At 36.7% G+C, this 20,033-nt stretch overlaps 2 protein-coding genes across 4 annotated transcripts in view; one reads left to right on the top strand and one right to left on the bottom strand.

Annotated features, from left to right (window-relative positions):
- CD226 (CD226 molecule) overlaps positions 1–826 on the top strand; it is a 30,477-nt gene extending 29,651 nt beyond the window's left edge. For all 3 annotated transcript variants that reach the window (XM_021386337.1, XM_021386339.1, XM_021386338.1), the window contains one exon: positions 48–826. In XM_021386337.1, coding sequence (XP_021242012.1) covers positions 48–167 — 120 coding nt within the window. In that variant the 3' untranslated portion in view covers positions 168–826. The remainder of the gene's footprint in view (positions 1–47) is intronic.
- The window catches only part of DOK6 (docking protein 6), a 262,715-nt gene continuing 244,910 nt past the window's right edge, over positions 2,229–20,033 (bottom strand). The window contains exon 8 of the mRNA XM_021386341.1: positions 2,229–12,471. Within this exon, the coding sequence (XP_021242016.1) occupies positions 12,332–12,471 (140 nt within the window). The 3' untranslated portion in view covers positions 2,229–12,331. The remainder of the gene's footprint in view (positions 12,472–20,033) is intronic.

Raw genomic sequence — 20,033 nt, forward strand, 5'->3', positions numbered from 1 at the left:
GAAAAGTCCTTCAACTTTTCCTTTTTTTTTTTTTTTAAATGTTCTAGCCCGTTAACAATTATGCAGAACACAATTATCACACCACATGGGACACAGAAAGAAGAAAAGAAGATTCATCACTCGGGCCAGCACAGGAGATTTACATGAACTGCGTAAACCCAAGATAAGACAATTAGCTTCCTTCTTATGAATGAAATAACCGGAGTTCATGCCATGTATTTGCATGTTGGACTTGATTTGCTTTGTACGGGTGAGCTGCAGAAGGTTAAACTGGCTAGTGCCAAGCATGGCCCAGGCTGCCCTGGCCGGACAGCACTAGTACCTGAGCCAACCAGGGTGCATCTGCATTATGCGGCAGTCTGCAGCACTAACGCACCCTTTGATTCATATGTACAAGTGAAGATTATTGGTACTTCTAAAATTTAAACATTTTTTACACAGTAGGTCCACTTACAGGTAATAATTTGAGAGCAACTATGTAGAACAAAGCAGTATATGTTTAAATTACATTCATTTGGTCTGAGAAACAAATGTCTGCAAAGTCTGTGTGGCAAGGTGAGAAAGAAAATGTGCTCAATGTTCTCTATATTCATGACTTTCAAATCTCAAGTTGAGAGCTTTATAGAATAAAAAAATGTCCATGATTTTCCACACAGGAGGTGTTATCACACTGTTGGACAAACAGTGTTATTCAGCCTGCAAAAGCAAATGTATCAGGGATCCTTGAACTCAGATTTAAAAGCAGGAACAGAAGCGTGCTGTCTGACAGCGGTGTGGTTTACATGCTTCTTGCCACTCATGACAGCTATTCCAGTGCTTACTATTTGTGCCTCAGAACAGAAACACAGCCCGCAGCCAACATGTACTCTCACACGTACGCACACAATTTTTTTCTCTCTCTCTCTCTCGAATGCTCAGGAGAAAACAAAACATGAAGACTCTGTCACTGTCAAGTTATATTTAATAATAATTTATTATAAGGTTTAGTTGCACAAAAAATAAATGAGAACATGGAAGATACATGAATAAATGATGCAAAGCAGAAAAAGCACGACTGAGAACATTTACAAAACAATACACATACGTGTGTGGTTGTATGTGTGCATATGTATATATTCTGCTGAAAACTACAGAATGAATCACACAAAAATTGAACAGACAAAAAAAATCAAACAAACAGAACTAGAAGGCAGACCTGAGAATTAGGATCTACACATTTTGGCCTTTTACAAATCTGCCACGTTACTGAGGATGGAATCCCAGTAGACGAAGATGTTACCATGAAAGCTGGTAATTATGTATGTCTGCATTCTACAAACTGTATGCCTGGCCCACCTATGCCTCATTCCCCTTTTCTCCTGTAGCATTAGTAAAAGTGTGACTGAATATGACTTTTGTTTTGGAAAGGTGTTGGGGAAGGCATCATCAGTCTGTCTACAAACCAGTTACTGGTCCAATTTGGCTGGCTAGGGAGCATCAACAGCCTGACAGTGAAAAGCAGAAGGTATGTGGCTTTCTCCAATGAAAGCTTACTTCACGTGCAAAGGAAAACATGAGTCTAGGTTTTTGAATGGACACAAGACTTCTTTGAACTATTTGAGTGATAATAGCGCTGTACGATTATCCTACACTTCAGCTAAAAATCTAAAAACGTAGACCAGAGTCCTTCAACCTAGCACTGAAGACTTAAATTCTTTTACAATGTCAAACACCATTAGAAAACATCTCATTTTGGTTTTGTGTACTCCTGAACAAGGACACATACACATTACAAGGGATATATTTTTCCTTTCATTTCTTGAAGGTATTCAGCTATATAAATGCTTGCATGTGCAGTTGATGAGGATACACAGAACTGTACTATTAATAAGTTGGTTTATTTCCTGAGTTATCATATGTCAAAGCAGATAATTCTATGTTGTGCACAGCATTACAAGTAAAACCCTGCAGCACTGGGTCGTTTCTTTGATGATCCCATTTATATTAAAATGCCAAAATGATGATGTAATGAATTGGATTACACTGAAGATCTCAGTTGGAATCCTGATACAGAAATATCCATAAGCCCAGCAGTTGCTATTGTTTCACTGTTTGTAGAGACATTCAAAACACATCCCTACTTCACTGAGGATAGAAAAGGGGGAGAGGTGGAGGTTAAGTATCTGTAATACCAGATTGCTTTTATTATTTCTGGTAATGCCCTTATTTCTTGCTTCCCTTGGTGCTTCTAGCTTGTCTGCATGCATTTCTTTTTTTTTTTTTTTTTCTTTTTTCAAAATAATTGCTTATTTTTGAGATTTGAGGAAGAAAAAAAAAATCTATAGTGCACAACTTTGCAGATATTTAATCTAGTTTAATTCAAATTCCATAGACATATTACTTCTATCAAGATAGTCCACATGGAAAATCACATTACACATAACATAATAAGAACAGTATTTTTTTTTCATAAAACAAACCCAAAACAACAGTTTCATTTTTTTGTATCATTGTAATATCAGTGAACAGCAGCTGAACATGAGACTGATACAAATAAAAACCAAAAACAATTCATACCTCATCAATATTCTCCGTGGTTTAAAAACAAGTTATGCACAAGAAAAACCTCCAGAAGTGTCATTTGAAATGTGATATTAAATCTCTTTAAATGTTTTATGAGTCCAGGAGGATGGGACCTAGTGAGAGTCTGTTTGCTGTGACTGAGTATGGATTATGTAAATAGCCTTTCCAGTGCAGAATAATATAATCTATTGTTTATTTGTGTTTAATTTCAACATTTCCTATAGACTTGCCTTTCTCTTTTGGAAACTGTTACTTTCTTTTTGGGTAAAATTAATCAACTGTAACTCGGATATTTCATCTCGAACTGTTACTGTGCTATTTAATCCCGTTTTACTTGCTCAAATAGTTAAAAGGGAGAAAAAAATCAAGGAAGAAACATGACACAGCTACGGACAGAAGATAGCTCAGAACGCAATCTGAACTGTCTTTTTTTGTTGTTGTTTTAAAGCCTTAGAAACTCTACTGAAAGGAAATAAAGATAAGAAAGTATTTTTCCATTAAACAACAGTGTCTTGAGTCATTGGGTAACTACTTTCTGTGCAACTAGAAAATGAACCTACGAGATTTTAAGAAAAGGAAAACTAGGTTTCTTTTCCATAATAATCAAAAATCATGTTCTGCAGTCATGGTTTATGCTGGGTGAAAAAGGCAGCTGTTTAAGCCTCATGTACAAAGGAAAATTCAATTGTGGTACTTTTAGTACCTGTCAGATTAATAGGAACACTAAGTCATTAAAGAGCTTAAACTCATATCACTTTTGAAAAAGAAATCAGAGAAAAAAAAACATTTCAAATCTGTCTCTGAAATAAAAAGTCTGAAGCAGACATTTTTCATTTTGTTTATTTTAACACAGGAGAGGCAGTCGCCAGACTTTGGATCAACAGGGAGAGTACTAAACCCACTGTCTATGAAAGACGGTGCAAGTTAGAACAGTAGTTTACTACATCAACTCTTGTTACTATATCTTCCTTTCTTTATCTCAAATATGTTCCTACAACTTAAAGAGCTTCCCCGACCCTGTAATATATTCATGATAGTGACTGTTCTGCTTGTCTTTTCATCTTCCTTGGCTGTGCATCTTCGGGTTAAACAATGCACCGGTTAGGAATCAGTCTGCTACAAGGCCTGGGTCCAACGAGGAATGGAATAACCTGGACTTCTCCAAACTCCCACTTTAGGAAGAGTAGTTTAACACTTAATCCTCCATCCAATCCCACCTGCCTTAAATTCCCAGGCACCTTTTCTGTGAGGTACCTTACATTTTGTAATGACTGACAGAAATAATTAGTTTTAACAACCGTGCAACACAAGTAAACAATCCACCTGCTCTTCGGATCTTAGTTTGATCATAGGTAGGTGGCTGCTTACTCCTGAAAGATTCAAATAAGAAAACAGACTTCAGAAAAAGAAAGGATTTCAAAGGACTGATCTCAGTATCAGATTGATTTCTGTTTTTTATTTTATTTTATTTTATTTTATTTTTGGTGTAACCATAAAGACCTTCGGGATTCAGGACTCTGTTTATTTTCTTTTTTTATCTTCATAGCTTGTTCCTCTAAACCTTCTGTGTCACTGAGCTATGTAAAAGTTCAAATCAATGGTACTTATCTACACCAGCTAACACTGCCTCAGTGACTACTCCCCAGCACAAGTGGAAGAAGGCTTATTTCCTTTAAAGCCCAAATGCTCAGTAGAAGTTAATCCCCTAAACAGCTTTGTAAGTCTGATACTAAGGGTTAGTTCCAAATCCCACCTACAAGATAGGCTGCAGACCCCAGAAGTAGAAACTACACATCAGCTTCTCAGACTGCATTATTTAATGTGGAAGTACAGCAACCCAATAGACATTTCAAATACTCACACATTCCTGGGGAACTGGGCTAGAGCACAGGACTGCTGAGATAAAGATGTATCCCTGTCGGTACACCATGCTGGGATGTGATATCAGAGTATGTGTTGGAAGTCAGGATGGCCACTTTCCCTTTGACATCTAGTATGAAGGATCCCAGTCTGAGTCTACAGACACAGTGGTATTCAAATCACTGAGTTGGATCAGGCTTTTCACTGGCAAATGACATCCCAGCTGTTTCTGCAACCATAGTTGTTTCATACAGCTTCCTACCTACCGAATCAGCCAGGGAATGGAAGACCTTAGCTAAGTTCCTCCCATAGGCTGCAGTAGACACGGCCTGTCGTACTCTTCCTCTTCAAGCTGAGCTCCTGCACAGAAACAACTCATGCTTTAAGGACTAAGAAGAAGAGCCAGGAGTGGGCTCACAGGACTCAGTAGGGCACTCCTCCAGCAAGAACATCCTCATTTCTGCTTTCTCCCATAATGCTTTGTTTTCTTCCATTCTAGCCCCTTCTTACACAGTAATTACTGACAGGAAAAGGGTGAGAACTTGGACAACCATAGGACAAATACGTAGGAAGTTTGTGTACACTTCCTTTGAAATAAAAGAGCCTCAGGATTATTAGATACCCTCAACTATGTGAGGTTGAGCACCCTCAGCTATGTGAGGCTGCCACCACGCCACTGTGCCACTGCTCTGATGAGTTACAAAACTGGAGTTTTACCTTACTACCTGTGCTTAGAACATAAGGGTCAAGCTTGAAATTACAAAGGAAATATAGAAATTTATTTACAGCAAGTTTCAAAAGACTAGTATTTATTAGCTCCACATCAACACTATTAGCTAGTACAATTCGATAAAATAACTAATATAAATTACTAACATTGACATTTTTATTCTAATTTTATGCTTACTTAAAATGATAACTATGTAGTTTTAGAAAAAAAGTAGTTTGGTGATTCTGAAGGAGATTTAACACTTTTCTTAACAGTTTATTTAATTATAATGTTACAGTATATAAATCATTAATCTTATGAAGCAGTAAGTTTTCAAACATGATTTAAATGACCAACCACTTATCATACAAAGATACAGTCATAGGAATACACAGTATCTTTTCCTTTGTGTCTTTCTCTGAAAAAAAAAATGTCTGAAGCAGACATTTATTAGTTTATTTTAAATTTCCATAACTTACACAAAAATTGTACTAAGAGAGGACTTTTCTCACAGAACTTTGCTGAATTGTAATTGGATATAGAAATGGGAGCACCTACGTATTTTTATGCATCATAAATGCAAACACTGCTCTTATTATCCCGAATTTGACCTGATCAGCTCTGAAATACTCTTACATCATATTTTTAGCAATATCAGGCTGCAGAATTGTATGGTAACAATTATGATGCATTGTACGTATTTTTTGAGCACTAGATTGCACAATGCACTTTAGCTGGGCTCTTGGTTCTTAAAGCCCTGTTAGGGAAAATGGACTGAGCACTTCTGAGCCTATTGCCATGGAACACCATAGAGCTCTAAGTTGCATTAAACACAAGATCTTGTTCCCAGCTTTGATAAAATTAGATTTTGAATGTTCTGGGAAGCTGTACTGCACTCAGCATGACCCACTGCTATGTGCTAAAAGTCTCCTAAATTCTCCCAATCTTTCTAAAGGTTACAGATTTGATTATTATTTTTTTGTTGATTTCTTACCTTATCATTTTCATTAGATTTCAGAAACTTTCCTTCTAAAATTGTGTTTTTCAAAGAAGGAAATAAACCTCAAAGCAGTGAAAAGGAGTGAGCATATGTCATACTTGAGTAGAAAGTCATAATAGATTTTTTCTGCGTTGTCTGATTTTTCCTTGTAACCATCTTAAATCAGTTCAACTTACAAAAATCAGTTCTAGAACATAAATATCTCCTGTCACATCCTGTCATCTACAGAAACTCAGGAAATGCAACAATTAACATCAATGAGGACAGCTCTATTTTATATATTTTTTTTCTGTTTTAGATATAGGAGCCACAATAGGAATAAACGTTTAACCGAAACTGTTAGTTTTGTTACTGGTATCAAACTGCCAAGTCAATTGATTAATTTTGTGCTGTTTTCTATGTGTGCTGCAGTCTAGCTGTCATACAATCATAAAAAGATTGAAAACAACATGCAGCCCATATTAAAAATGAGGGTTAACTTCAGTTATGTCAAATACTGTTAGAGAAAAAAAAAACACTACTGTAAAATGTATCCACTCTCTTAACAGTCTCAGGACTGTAAGAACAGAATGAGGTAAATCTGTTTAACCTCATGAGGATTTCTGTACTCAAGGAAAAAAATGAAACCTTAACCCTTCTTTGGGACTTTCATTGGATTTAAAAAGATTAACTCCTTCATCTTAAATAGCATATTGGATTTTAAGCCTTCATTTACTTAAAAAGGAATTCTATTCTCCATTACAACTTGCAACATGCATATCAATATCAACATTTTAAAATGTTTTAATCATAATTCATCATACTTAAATATTAGTTCCTTTCATATCTGTTTTAACCATATCCATAAAAATCCATCAAACTGCGTACGCATGTGAAGATACTAAAAGCATCTTCGTAAAGTGGAACCTCCATTTTCTTTAGGAGAAACCCTTCACCTTGGGATTGTAATATTTACCTTTCAAAGCACATGCCATTTCAATAACTGCTGAATACACAGCAGCTTCATCTGTCACCTTTCACTGGCCTGTAAGGGTGTGGGAATGGACAGACTTCCAGTTGCTACAACCAATTTGACAGTGTTCTTGGACTTTTACTTCACCATGTGCCTGTACATGTTTCCAGTATAACACACACCTTTATCTAAAATAAAAAGCGAAGAGCGTTTATTTAGAATATCAAGAACAAACACAGCACCCTGTATGGATTTCAAGACTTTACATTTTCAGAATTAATATATCAAACCTCACACCCTTTGATTTTAAAGTTTTGCCACCTCGGTGGTGTGCACAGTTATTACTTTCTGCTAACAAAGCATAGCCCTGACCAGTTGTCAGTGGTGAAAGGTAAAGGATTCTAATATACACAAGCTGTGAAACAAGTTGGTTTGGAAAGAGTCACAAATATTTGGATGAAGTATGGAAAAATGAAATGTTCCAGTGCTGGATCTGTTCCTATAATCAAGGAACTTTTCACAGTTTCTCCACAGTCCAGGCTACTCTGTGTGAGGATAAAAGCCATGTTTATTTATTTTCAGCAGTTATAAAAGGAGATAAATACTCTGATATTACACCCTAAAAGACAGTTTAATTGAAATGCGTTCCTCATTTCTTTTGAGGAAGAAACAGTAGTAAATAAATAACACCGTATTTCATGCTAGAAAGCACAGCCGTTTAAGAGACTTATATTTTGTCATGGAAAACCATCCTGCAGTTTCTAGGTTACCAATTGAAAATTAATGAATGTGGCTGATGAGCTAAGTCTGAGTAGAGGTTTATACGCTACAGGCTGATGATTTTTTTCTAGAGATCAAATAGCTCAAAAATCACTACTCTTCATGGTATTGCCTATTACACTAGAGATCAAGAGCTGAACAAGCATGAAGTTCATTCCTTTTCTGATGAATGCAATAGAGAGATCTGACTAAAGCTCTTCTTTTTCTGTTTGCCTTGAACAGGTGAGGGTTTTCACAGTCTGCCTGCACTTAGCAACTCCTAAATAAGCGGGTGCCACAGGCTGTATGCATGCTATACATTATTGCAGGCTGTATGCATACTATAAATTATTGCTATAGAGAGCACTTCAAAAGATTTCTGACCTCAGGTAATTTCAGCCCCTCTTCCAGCATGGTCTTATCAGTTTAGAATAAGACTTGATTAGAAATATGTTTGCTACTCCCCAAAGGGATTTCTATTCACTTGTGAAATGAAGTATTTTCTCAAAATGTTTTTGACATTACTGAAACACTTTCGACAAAATGAAAGAGAGAAGCTCTTGTTGCTGTCTAACAAACTTCTTTGGTTTGTCGATATGTTTCCAAGCTTTATTTGCTAGCTTTAGGGGAAAAACAAAAAAAGAACTTTGCATAAGCCGGTTACATGTGAGGACCTGCCATCAGAGTCCACTACAGAAAGCCTGAACATTTATTCAGTAAGGCAGAAAAGTCCATGTTATAAGACATTCTTCTTCCTCATTCATCTACATTAGTAGGCAAATTTATTCCAATAGGTCATACTCACAGATGATTCAAACTATTAATAATAAAACACGGCCATTTAAAAAATGGGGCTACTCAGATACCTTAGCACTATTTTATGACTTATTACCAGGCTCCTTCAATTTCTCCTTTTGTACACCAACTGACTTCAAAATCAAAAGTACTAGCATGCATCAATCCACAATGGTCAGTTAAGAGGTACTGGTAAGTATATTCAGCAATGCTGTGTGTTATTTATTTATAGGGATGAATGTATTCTTAGTAAAGGTCTTTTTTAAAAAAAAAAATAAAAATCATAGTTACAGCTAAATAGTTTTCACATTTCCTCAGAACTGGATTGAAAACAATTGCCTTACATTAATTTTAACATTTTATAATGTACTCATGCTAAGTTCCCTTTTCGCCAGTTGTACCTGGCTACCACTGAAGACACGTTGTTGCCCTCCTGCTCCTCTCAGCTCACTGGCTGAAAACAGAGAGCTCCTCTCAGGTCAGGAGTGAACATATTAACCGTATGCCTTGCATATGAGGACAGCCGAGACTGGAACAGGGGCCAGTAGGACCCCTGGGCCTGTCTATAGCCACTTGTAGTCTCTAGGCAGGCAGCTCAACCATGTGTGCCAAAAGAGAGCTTCCCTTCTGGCAGAACCACTAGGAGCTGTCCAAAGTTGTCTCAGTGGGGAATCACTTAAGTTATTGACAGGCATATGCCAGGAATCAAAGCAATTCCATGAAAACAGGCAAACTGTTGGCCTAGTGCCTGCCTGGTTCTCATGAAGCTTTCTTGAGGAACAATTTTGGAAACTGTACAAATATATTACAATGGTATCATCTGCTGTTCTGGAGTGGCACTAATGGCAATTGCCACTAGACACAGAATACCTTTGTGCTTCAGGTGCCCAGTTTTCTTTGACTGTGTTGCAGTATGTTGTGAAGTTGTATCCTTATCTTCAACTTCCAGTGTGCTTGTGCTTACTGTCTGCGAGAAATAGGTTCCCAAGAGGTCAGTTTTGCTTTTGTTGATAGCATTCTTGAGGTTTGCCCTGGAGTTAATTTTCTGTCTGTTGCTACTAGATGAAATTTCATAGATATTTATAAATATATGAATTGAGAGGATAGTTGCATTATGTAATGAATGGAAAATACTTAGTAAAACTCCTTTACGTGGCCAACCCATACAATAAACATTTTTTGAAATAGCATCTACATTTTCACTAATGAGGCAATATTCAGGCACTATAGAGGAAGACAAAATCTCCTGTGAGAGCTGGGAACCTTTTTGCAGGCAATGGAAAGTGTGCACTATATAGATCTGAGGTTTTTATTCAAACACAGCTAAAGCACTAGCTTTAGGATTTATATTCTGAAAGTATATGGATACTGGGTCTGCAAAGGAGTTCTGATAATGATCCTATTTTGTCTTTTTCCTTCTTTAGGGCTACGGAAAATATAAAAGTATTAAATGACTGGTATTCAAGTCACAGAGGAAAGTAATTACATGGATATGGCATTAAAAACTGCAGAAGATACTGGGAACGTAATCTAAGGAATTTTAAAGAAAATAAACGTTTTTAGGGCAAGTGAAAGAGTCACAGTTGTGTAGAAACAAAAATAATTGGCCAGTTCCTCCAAAGGCATATATTTGGCAAAGGTTCCTTGATTAACAGAATTATACTAGAATTATATCCTTTTGTATCACATTTTGCGCATAACATTTGTAAACTTGATTTTTTCCCAAAGCAAAACATCAATGAAAATTTTCTTAAATTAGAGTATGAATGAAGCTTCCTTGATGGGTACAGCTCAGGAAGCACCATGGGTGTAGCTCCCTGACAGTGTGGGAGAGCAGTTTTTCATTTTATTTCATCAAAATATTCTCTGTAGGGAGCCATTCTATTCCTGAGTATGGCAGCACTGTGAGAAGGAGAAGAGGTAGTGAATGAGACAGGAAAAGAGAGGAAAAATAAATAAAGTTGATTGTGGTGGGGTAGAAGTGTTTCATTCAAGCGGATCACAAAGCCTTTTTATTCAGCAGCTGTTCACTGAGGTGTAGAAAGCTGTAAGCCTGCAAAGAGTCTTAGTCTGTAAAATGGTTGGAGAAAAGCTGGACATACTGTATCAGTAAATGTTTAATCAAAAGCAGAAGTTTCTTTTGTACTTTTTAATACATATATATATATAGTTGTGTATATATAAAACAACCTAACAGCACTTTTTCAGTTAAATTATAGTACATCAAACTGATTGTTTAATTGGAATAGAGTCTGTGTGTCTCATCCTTGATATGCTTCCTTGACCTGTCTTGAGAAACAACTAATGAAAATAATTCCTCTGGTAATCATGGCAATCAGCTTCATACTGGGAACAGAACGCAAGGCCCTCTCATACGATAGTAAGAGAGCTGATTTTTCTCCCCACATTTTCAGACATTTCAGGGCATCGTGAGAAGTACATAAATATTTGATATCACCTACAAAAATCTAAATATTCAGGATAGATAAAACTTGTTCCCCACCTACAGGTATGCCTTCCAACTTATTCGCTCATTACCAATTACAAACACACCTACTACAGTTCACTTTTGAAAGACGTCTTCCAAAGACAGAAAATTTCCATTGACATGTACTCATCATCCTTTTCAAAGTAAACTGATGCTTGATACATAATCATACAAGGTACAATGTGCATCTAAATCAGAAATCTGAGAAGGAAACAGAGAAAACCAAAGGAAGGCTGAACAGAGAGACAAGACCAGAGATCAGCTTCTGTACCATGTCTGGCTCAGTCATGGAACAGGAGATTGCCAGTGAGGGAGGCACCCCATGTTTATTTGCTTGAAGAACAGTTTTCTTGCTTTTTAAAGTTATGCTTGCAGGCACCGTTACTTAAATAATTTGCAAATGAGAAAACTTCTTAGCAGTCCTAAGGTTGAGACTTTGCTGCTCACATGAACACTTGCAGCTCCTAGGGGCATTCAGGAGAAGTGTGCTCACATTAGTAAAAGCTGAATTTATGCCCCAGAAATTTTAAAAATAAGATACGTAATAGGCAATAACTTTATCTTAGTACATAAAATTATATTTGCAACAAACAGCATCAGCTTGCCTCCAATATCTATTGAAGCCTGAATCAAAAACCACCTGGCCCTCTATGGCAGTCAGTGAACCTGCTTGGCTCTAAAGGCAATGCCTGCAGTGCTTATGCTGCTTGTTTAACTGGCAACATTTCACTGAATCCAGCTGGAGTCAGTGGGCTACAATGAGGACCTAAACATGTCACCAGTGAGGATGGGCTGACCTGCTGAAGGAGATGGGTAGGAAGACTCTGATGTCAAATGCACATCGTGACGGATCCCCATGACAGGACCTTCTCTGGTCATGCAGAAACCTTCACACCAACACAGTTTCATTTGTTTCAACCACTTTCTTACAACATGAATGCTTGCCCTCCCCCCCCCCTCCCCCCTCTCCCTACCATCTCCGTCCTAAACATATTGACAGAAGGAATGGCAAAATAAATAAATAAAGACTTAGCCTCTGCTTCAGGGAAGCTGCCTCTCCAGGTTCCCATCTTCATGGGGGCCAGGCTGGAGCTGGTAGACCTCAGTTTTCATGGCAATTGTGGGTGTGGAGGGTGCACGCTGCTCCCTGGCCCTGGCAGCAGGCTCCAGGCTTGACTGTCTCTCTCGGCCAGCCGCCCCCAGCTGTCATTGCACAAGGCCTGAGCCGTAGCTGAAGGTGTAGCTGCTGGCCAGCGAGACGGACTGCTGGTGCTCGTCGCCCTGCTCCGAGGGGTAGCTGGGAAACGTCTGTGCCCGGGACACCTTCGTTGAGCCCAGGCTGTGACCTGTGGGGAGTATGAAAGATGTGTCAGAGAGGCTCGTCAAGGCCCAATGCTCTGGTCTGAGGCACCTTGCAAGGCAGGACTGGGCTGCTCCAGCACAAAGTTATGGTGCTCTGTGCATCTTCTGCTGCTTCTAGTGGTGCCACGGTGCCCTGGGAGCAGACCTATCCCATTGGGGCTGGAAAGAAGGGTTTTGCCAGCTCCTGCAGCATGTGTGGACAACAGATGACCATGAGGCAAGAGGATTCCCAGCACCAATGTTATTTAGGCTCAGATTTTATTTTCAAGTTGCAGAATGTCATATCTATATATTTTATACTCTATAGACCTCAGTTACATTTCTTAGTTAAAGCTGATGCAGAACTAATGCACTTATTTATGTGAAATCCTGCTTAATTGGTAGAAGTTAAATGGAGATGGAATATGGTCATATAGGAGAAGACTAGTTGAGAAAAGGCTATGTGAGATCTTTTCTCAGGCTTGAGAATTTCACATAATCATGGCTTTTCTTGCTCGTAGTAAGGAAAATGGTAAATCATTTGTGCAGAGATATTAAAGAGCAAATGTCAAAACTTAGAAGATTACTTCTATGACTCGATTCTGTACCCTGTTCAAAATTCCCTCTTGAAACTGAGTTTGAATTAGTTGCTGAACATTACATTCTACAGGATGCATCTTCATGCAAAGTATATTTTCCATACTTTGGAAATGTATATTTAAGCTTGTATTCAAAATGGTTTAAGAAATTGCTTTTTAAAACATTCTTTAATACATGTATTGGATGTAGGAGAGCAAAATACTATTTTTCTCTGAGCACAGAGCTAGTAAAGAACAGCTTTAACAGAGTGTACACTTGTACACTGAAAAATTCAGCTCACTTTGAAAGGTTCCAAAACAACTAGCAATTTTCTAGAATGCCTTAGTAGTACTGGTATTAAGAATACTGTTGACCAGTCTTGGCAAAACTTTGTCATAACTGTTGTATCTGGAAAAGTTTGCCTAAAACAAGTTACTGACTGCCTCATGAGAAAAAATCACAGTTCCCCTAAAGATGAGTCTATCTGAGCAATGATAGGATCAAGAGAGAAATAAAAACTAAATTAAAAACAGAATAAAACATACATCTCAGTGACACTGGAGACAAATAAAACAACAGACTTAATTCCCAATGGCACGTTAATGGTCATAAAATTCCTCTCATAACATGAGCAAGCAGAATGAATTTTGTATACGTATTTTTACTATTCATTCACTGCGTAGACATTCGCTATCAAAACTTGACTGATATACCAAGTTTAAACATTTCTGCCTCAAGATTTTGCATCCAACTGAACTAAAATGTATGGTGGCTGTGAGATCTGACCTGAAAAGCAAAAGCATTGAAGAGCCTGTTAATACATTGACAGTCATCTTAAATGCTGTGTTTTGAGCAATTTTTAACTATGATATTAAGTAAAGCCTTCATACTTTTTTAATTTGAGAGTTGCAGCAAAATTCCTGTTAACTTTTTTTTTTTCAAATTTAATAGAAACTGAAACATATAAAATAGCATGATCATAGGTTTTAACCTTGTGAATCAAATCTGGCATTTTCCTTCAAAGGAAGTAAAGTAATGTTTTCTTTTTACCAGAAGCTAGAATCATGTATTTTTAAATAGTGAATTGTTGGTCCATGTGATTAGCTATGGATTTTTTTTTTAATACAAGTAAAGATAAATAAAATATTTTGAAGTGACAATTTCCTCCAGTCTCTTTTTGTATCTTTTCAAAAAAATGTAGAAGAAAAACAATCGGCCCTTGTGACAATGAACAGAAGTAGACACCAGTTACTCAATCGAGTTCCCTAAACTCAGACCATATAGCTTATTTTTAATTCCCTGCTGTAGAATAGTGCAGTTTTAGTATAGTGATGAACAGTGCTGCTGCTAAACTCATTTCTAGATAAGGTATTAAGGCAGTCTTTTAGATTACCGAAGATAAATTTGAACCTATTAAGGTTAAAAAGGAAATTGAATTCAGGTTTTTCCATTTCTTGGATGCATGCCTCAGCTGGTAGCTCATCCCTGCACTGCACTTTGAAAGAATTTTTTCAGCTGCTAAATCTCACAACAGGACTCATTTTAGCCATTCTGTAACCAAAGGGGTTGATAGGGATAACGGGGTTCTTCCCTAGGATATGTAAGCAGAAATAGAGACAGTCACAGATCCATAAGATTAAAAGATACACTCGACAGAGCCAAAAGATTTAAGACATCAGGTCCAGGCTCAAGCCAAACAGTAAGACATCACTCTATGGAAATAATAATGAAAATAATAGAATGTATCAGTTCAAAAGACACAAGAAAGCTATGGGTAATAGAGAATTTTTGGCTTTTGGAAAGAACGGTTCTATGCAAAATGTTTACTTTTATCTAATTATGTTTTAAAGAACTATGTTATGACATTTAAAAAAATTAATAAAAAAAAGGTCTTTCAAGTTGTCTTAAGACTTCTAAGTAGTAACATTTCAAAAACCAGGACCTTTTTAAAAATTTATTTAGTATAGTCTAATTCAAAATCATATCAAATTCTTTTATCTGCATTACTACTGAAGAGTGTATAAATATAGTCTTCTATACATAGAGCTGATCAGACTTATGGAGACTTGGCCATTGCAGAGTCTCCACAGTTACGCTTTGTGTCAGCAGTAAGAACTGTGAAAGTAAACATACAGGAAAAGTTTTCCAGTAAAGAATTTTAATTCCGATTTTCTAAGCTTCCTGCTTGAATAATATTTTCAGTGTCGTTTTTTGGGTCTTAAAAGGTTAAGAGAGGAAGGAGAACTCTTTTTGTGGATTTTGCAGCTCTTTGGTTCCACAGCTGTTTTCAGGAATACAAAACTAACTCTTCTCTACAGTTCTTCTGAAGTCAGCATAAGAGGAATTTGATTACCACGTGCTTTGTGACCTGAAGACACCAACAGAACTGGGTAAGTTTTTTCCTGTGACTTACATACGAAATGTATTTTTGTTTCTTCTGTTCTAGGACAGGACCTTGGTAAGTATCATTCAGTCTACTTCATCCCTTATTTAAACTTACTCTCAGGATCATAGAATTCAATGAAGCTGTAGTCCAAAGCAATTAAGTATGAATGATTCATAAAGATAATTCAATGTAACCTGGCAAATTACAGCAAAATTAGATTTTTCCTGATCTTAATTATGTTGGAAGCAGAGGCAGTATATACAAGGATCTTATTTCATGACATAGTGTTTATTTATAACTATTCTTCAGAGGAAAAACCCAATGGTTTCCTAGTAACAGCAGTGATTGATGTACATACAAGTAGATCGATCACTACTTCTAAGAGAAAACTTGCAGTACTCAGCTAAATTAAAAGAAAAAAAGAGAGAGATGCAGGGATAAGCTGTAAAAGCTCTCTTATTGCTGCTTTTTGGGAGATGTTTCTCTCTCTGGGATTCAGAATTCAAATTCTTATACAAAAAAGCAGGTGCCAAACCTCTTTCTCTCCTAAAGCAAAAAAAAAAAAAAAAAAAAAAAAAGGTCACACTTCTTTACAAATACAAGAATTCAAGAATTCAAGGGACTCTCTCATCTGATGTACTCAGGTTAGAGCACTCAACTATGATGTACAACTCCTGTATTAAAATTCCCCTCTGTCTGGGTAGGATTTGACATTACATTTTCTGTAGTGGAAAAATCAGCTGAAAATGTTCCCTTCCTCCTCCTCTTTGCCCACAGCAGTTGCTCAGTTGTGCCACTGCGACTGTCTGAAAGGCTGCTTCGTAAAATAAAGCACTTTGGTCATCTGGCTTGCAAGAGAGCCCTACAAATTGTTGCACTGGCACAGCTGAGGAGCAGGAACGAGCAGCCAAGGGGAAGAGAGGGCAGGATTTTTTCCCAGATTGGCTTTGGTTCCAGCTCATTTGTTTGGGTAATGATGGCCTGTGAGCAATATGCAACCAAATTCAGGCAAATGAAATTGACACCATGCTATTCAGTTCTTCGACGCAGGATCACTTTAAAAGCTCTGTGGCTAAAATGTTCTATGATGTATGTGTATATACTTACATTAAGATGATTAAAAATTAATTGGAGCAGAGCCTCCTGTGCATCAGCTTCTGTTGCAGATCCCTCTAAGTACCTCATATTAGACAGTTACTAGATAAAATAAAGAAACAGCCTTTTGCAGCTGCACAGCAAACTTTCTTCTGGGATTTCCTAACCCCTGAACACATGACTTTATAAACAAAATGATTTTCTTCTAATGTACTTTTACTTTTCTAAGTAATAATAATACACTTTATCTTTTAAAATAAAACGTGGCATTTCCATTCCCAAGATTATGAACACAAAATTGAAGTCATTAAACTAAAGCCAATTACATATTTGGATATTTTGGATATTTGTATTTGGAAGTGGCTGTGAGACTTCAAGAAGGCAAAAACACTTTGACTGCAAATGTTACAGAAAAACATCACTGTTGAAAAGAAATTTCAATGAATCAGTCAATGTAAGCTAAGACAAAAAAAGGAAAAAAGAAAAAAAAAAGAAAAAAAAAAGGCTAAGTGCTTGTCATGCTGTAAAGCAATCTCTGCTTTAGAAATATCCACTGGAAAATCCTGGAGTTCTCCATGAATAGAACAGTCTGGAAACCAGTGAAAATGAAGTTCTATCCACAAAGGATGGTGCAAAGAGGTGGAAGAAAAAAACAATTAGTTAACAGATGTTTCAGGAATGAAATGCAAGTAAAAAATGTTTGTTGCTTTCTCACAGAGTTCTCACTGGACAACAGATGCAGTTCTTCAGCCAGAAAAGTTCACAGAACTAGTACCAGCCTTCAGTCTAGACTTACGTGCTCTGAGGGCTTTTCCAACAGCAGTGAAAGCTCCTATATATATGAGAGGCAGTCCACAGATTGACCTGAGAATATGGTTTAGATGGGGAAGGGTATCTTGAGATGGTTTGAGCTTTAATATTCTTTGCGGCATTTTTGTTAAGACATGGGACAAAATGGGGAGGGTGTTGTAGCTATGCAGTGAAAGTCCACTAGGGAAAACAAAACTGCTACTGCAAGAAAATAAATTACTAGAACAGTTTATTTCTGATAGAAGGTTTTATCCTTCTAAGAGCTTTTCTTGCAAAGAAAGAGAGTCCACATTTTCTTCGAGATAAAGAAAATGGTTCTCAAAAAAAAACCAAACCAAAACAAAAAAAAACCCTGCTACAATCTGAAATCAGTTAAGTGGCTATTATTGCATCAAAAAAGATACGTTCATTTAAGGCAGAAAATAAGTGATTGCTGTTATCCTATTTATAAACTGATACTGGTTAAAATTCTGCCAACTCTCTGTATTGAATATACAGTGTCTTCTATTGAGCTATTGATGACAAAGCAGCTTTTCCTTTTCTGCTATTAGATGATTGGAATAACTAAAGCAAAGTTTCATAGCAGGACAAACCGCTACAATGCAAAACATTTATTTTGCAGTAACTATGCAGTTGGATTGGAAGGGCATTAATTGGCACAGTGATTATTGTGCTGTCACTCACAAAAAAATGCAACGGAAGGGAGCAGATGGAAACTGAAAAATAGCATAAACTACATTACAGCACATCGATTTTCATACACTCATTGAAAGTGAAACTGTGGGCTTCTTTCAATTCCAAATAAAGACATACACATTTTCCCTTGAATATAACCACTTTTGGAATTAAAAACCGCGTGAGCACAGCTGGGCTCCAATTCTTAATATTTTTCTGAAACAATTTTGTATTTCATTTCATTAAATGTTTAGTTTTGAAAAGGAAAATGAATATTTGAAAATATTATTTTTGAAACATTCTAAGATGTTGAGCTTTTATTAGAAATATTTTTTATTAGAAATAATTTGAATCAAGATAGTATAAATTGATCCTAGAAGACATAATAAAATATGTATTAAGAGAATATATGTATTAAGAGAATGTATGTAAAAAAGTCCTTCCATTTTAAATACTTAATCTTTATTCACAAAAGCATTTTAATTTTGTTTAGAATTTTAAGTGAAATGAATAATTTTTTTGCTAACATCAAGATCAGTCAGTACCTGAGTAGAATACATTTGGTACAGAGTCCTATCACTTTCCAGAACTGGAAGACTGTTATTTAAGTTTTTAGCACTGGTATCAGAACATACTCTAGAAAATAAGAAATTTTACTTGCGCGTGTAGAAAAGATTGTAAAACTGGCAGTTTAAAACAGATAAATTTACAATATATCAAATCGTTTCGTCTTAAAGAAGAAGTTTTTAACATTGCAATTTTGGCACAAGAATAGGAGAGGTTTCATGATAAATACATTTATAAGGCAATATTTTGAAACCAAGAAGATGCATGCCCTTGTTTCAAAACCTACAAATAAAGCTCATTGCTTTCAAAAATTATGTACAGAGAAATGAGAATTATTTCATCCGTACTCCTACCTAAAAGAGCAAGTATTGAAAAACACTACGTTGAATCACATAACTAAAGCTAATGTATTGACTAGGCAGCAGATTGGTTGTTCAATAGCTTAATTGTCGTTGTGTGTTGCAAGACAGTGCTTTTAAATACCTCATTCTGATATTGTTTTTAAACTATATTTTACCTTCAAAGTTCACTCTGAAAATCCACTCTCTTCTCAAGACTACTTAAGCTCTCACAAGAAGACACAGCTCTTGCAGTAGAAATATCAGAACATCAGCTACATCTTTCACAAAGATGAATAGCTTTACCTTACTTCTACCTTTAACTGATTATTCTTTGTCCACTCGGCATGTTTTCTCTAGTAACGAATCTTTTTATTTACAGCACCAGCTTTCTATGTCTCAGTGTGTTTATAAAGGGAGGAATGCCCTCTACCTAACTTTTCCATCTACTTGCGTGTCTCACATTACCAATACTCTTTCCCCCTTTTATCCCTATTCCTGCAGCGAAAATACAATAGGTATTTGGGAAAAAATTAAGCTATTCTGCATCTTATCAGTTCTTCTGCTCCTCTGTAATGCATATTTGTATGCCTGCATGCCAGAATCACAGAGAGATTAAATAAAGTTTCCGGTCACAGTGGTAATATTTTTAGCCCCACACTCTAAGCCAACACGCAGATAAGGACAGAAAGCTTGTACTTTGCCTCCTCCTGTTGTCTTCCACATACAGACTGCAGTGGTCTTTACAAAGATAATCTGATTTCTTCTTTCCAGCTTTTTGCACTTGTGCTAGTGCTACATATGAGAACTGCTTCTTCCCTCCCTCTGTTCTCAGTCCAGCTCCTTGACTATGCCAACAAGTCAAAGGAAGCATAATCATGTTCTCACTTAACACCAAATTAGGCTGTGGTCCAAGTTTGCTTCAAAACAAACAGTTTGCCAGATGAAAACTGTCAGATAGAAGGGTTTTCTGAGTTCAGTTTCAAAGACTCTGAAAAAGTGAAATTTTTCTGGAGTGATGCTTTGATTATCAATCGTAAAGTATTTATCAGGGAAACCTGTTCTGAACAAGACTTGCACTGAGCAAGCAGCTGGAGCAAATCAATTCCAGAGCTTT

Source organism: Numida meleagris, chromosome 2 (assembly GCF_002078875.1).
Source record: "Numida meleagris isolate 19003 breed g44 Domestic line chromosome 2, NumMel1.0, whole genome shotgun sequence".
In the NCBI taxonomy this organism is placed as follows: domain Eukaryota; kingdom Metazoa; phylum Chordata; class Aves; order Galliformes; family Numididae; genus Numida; species Numida meleagris.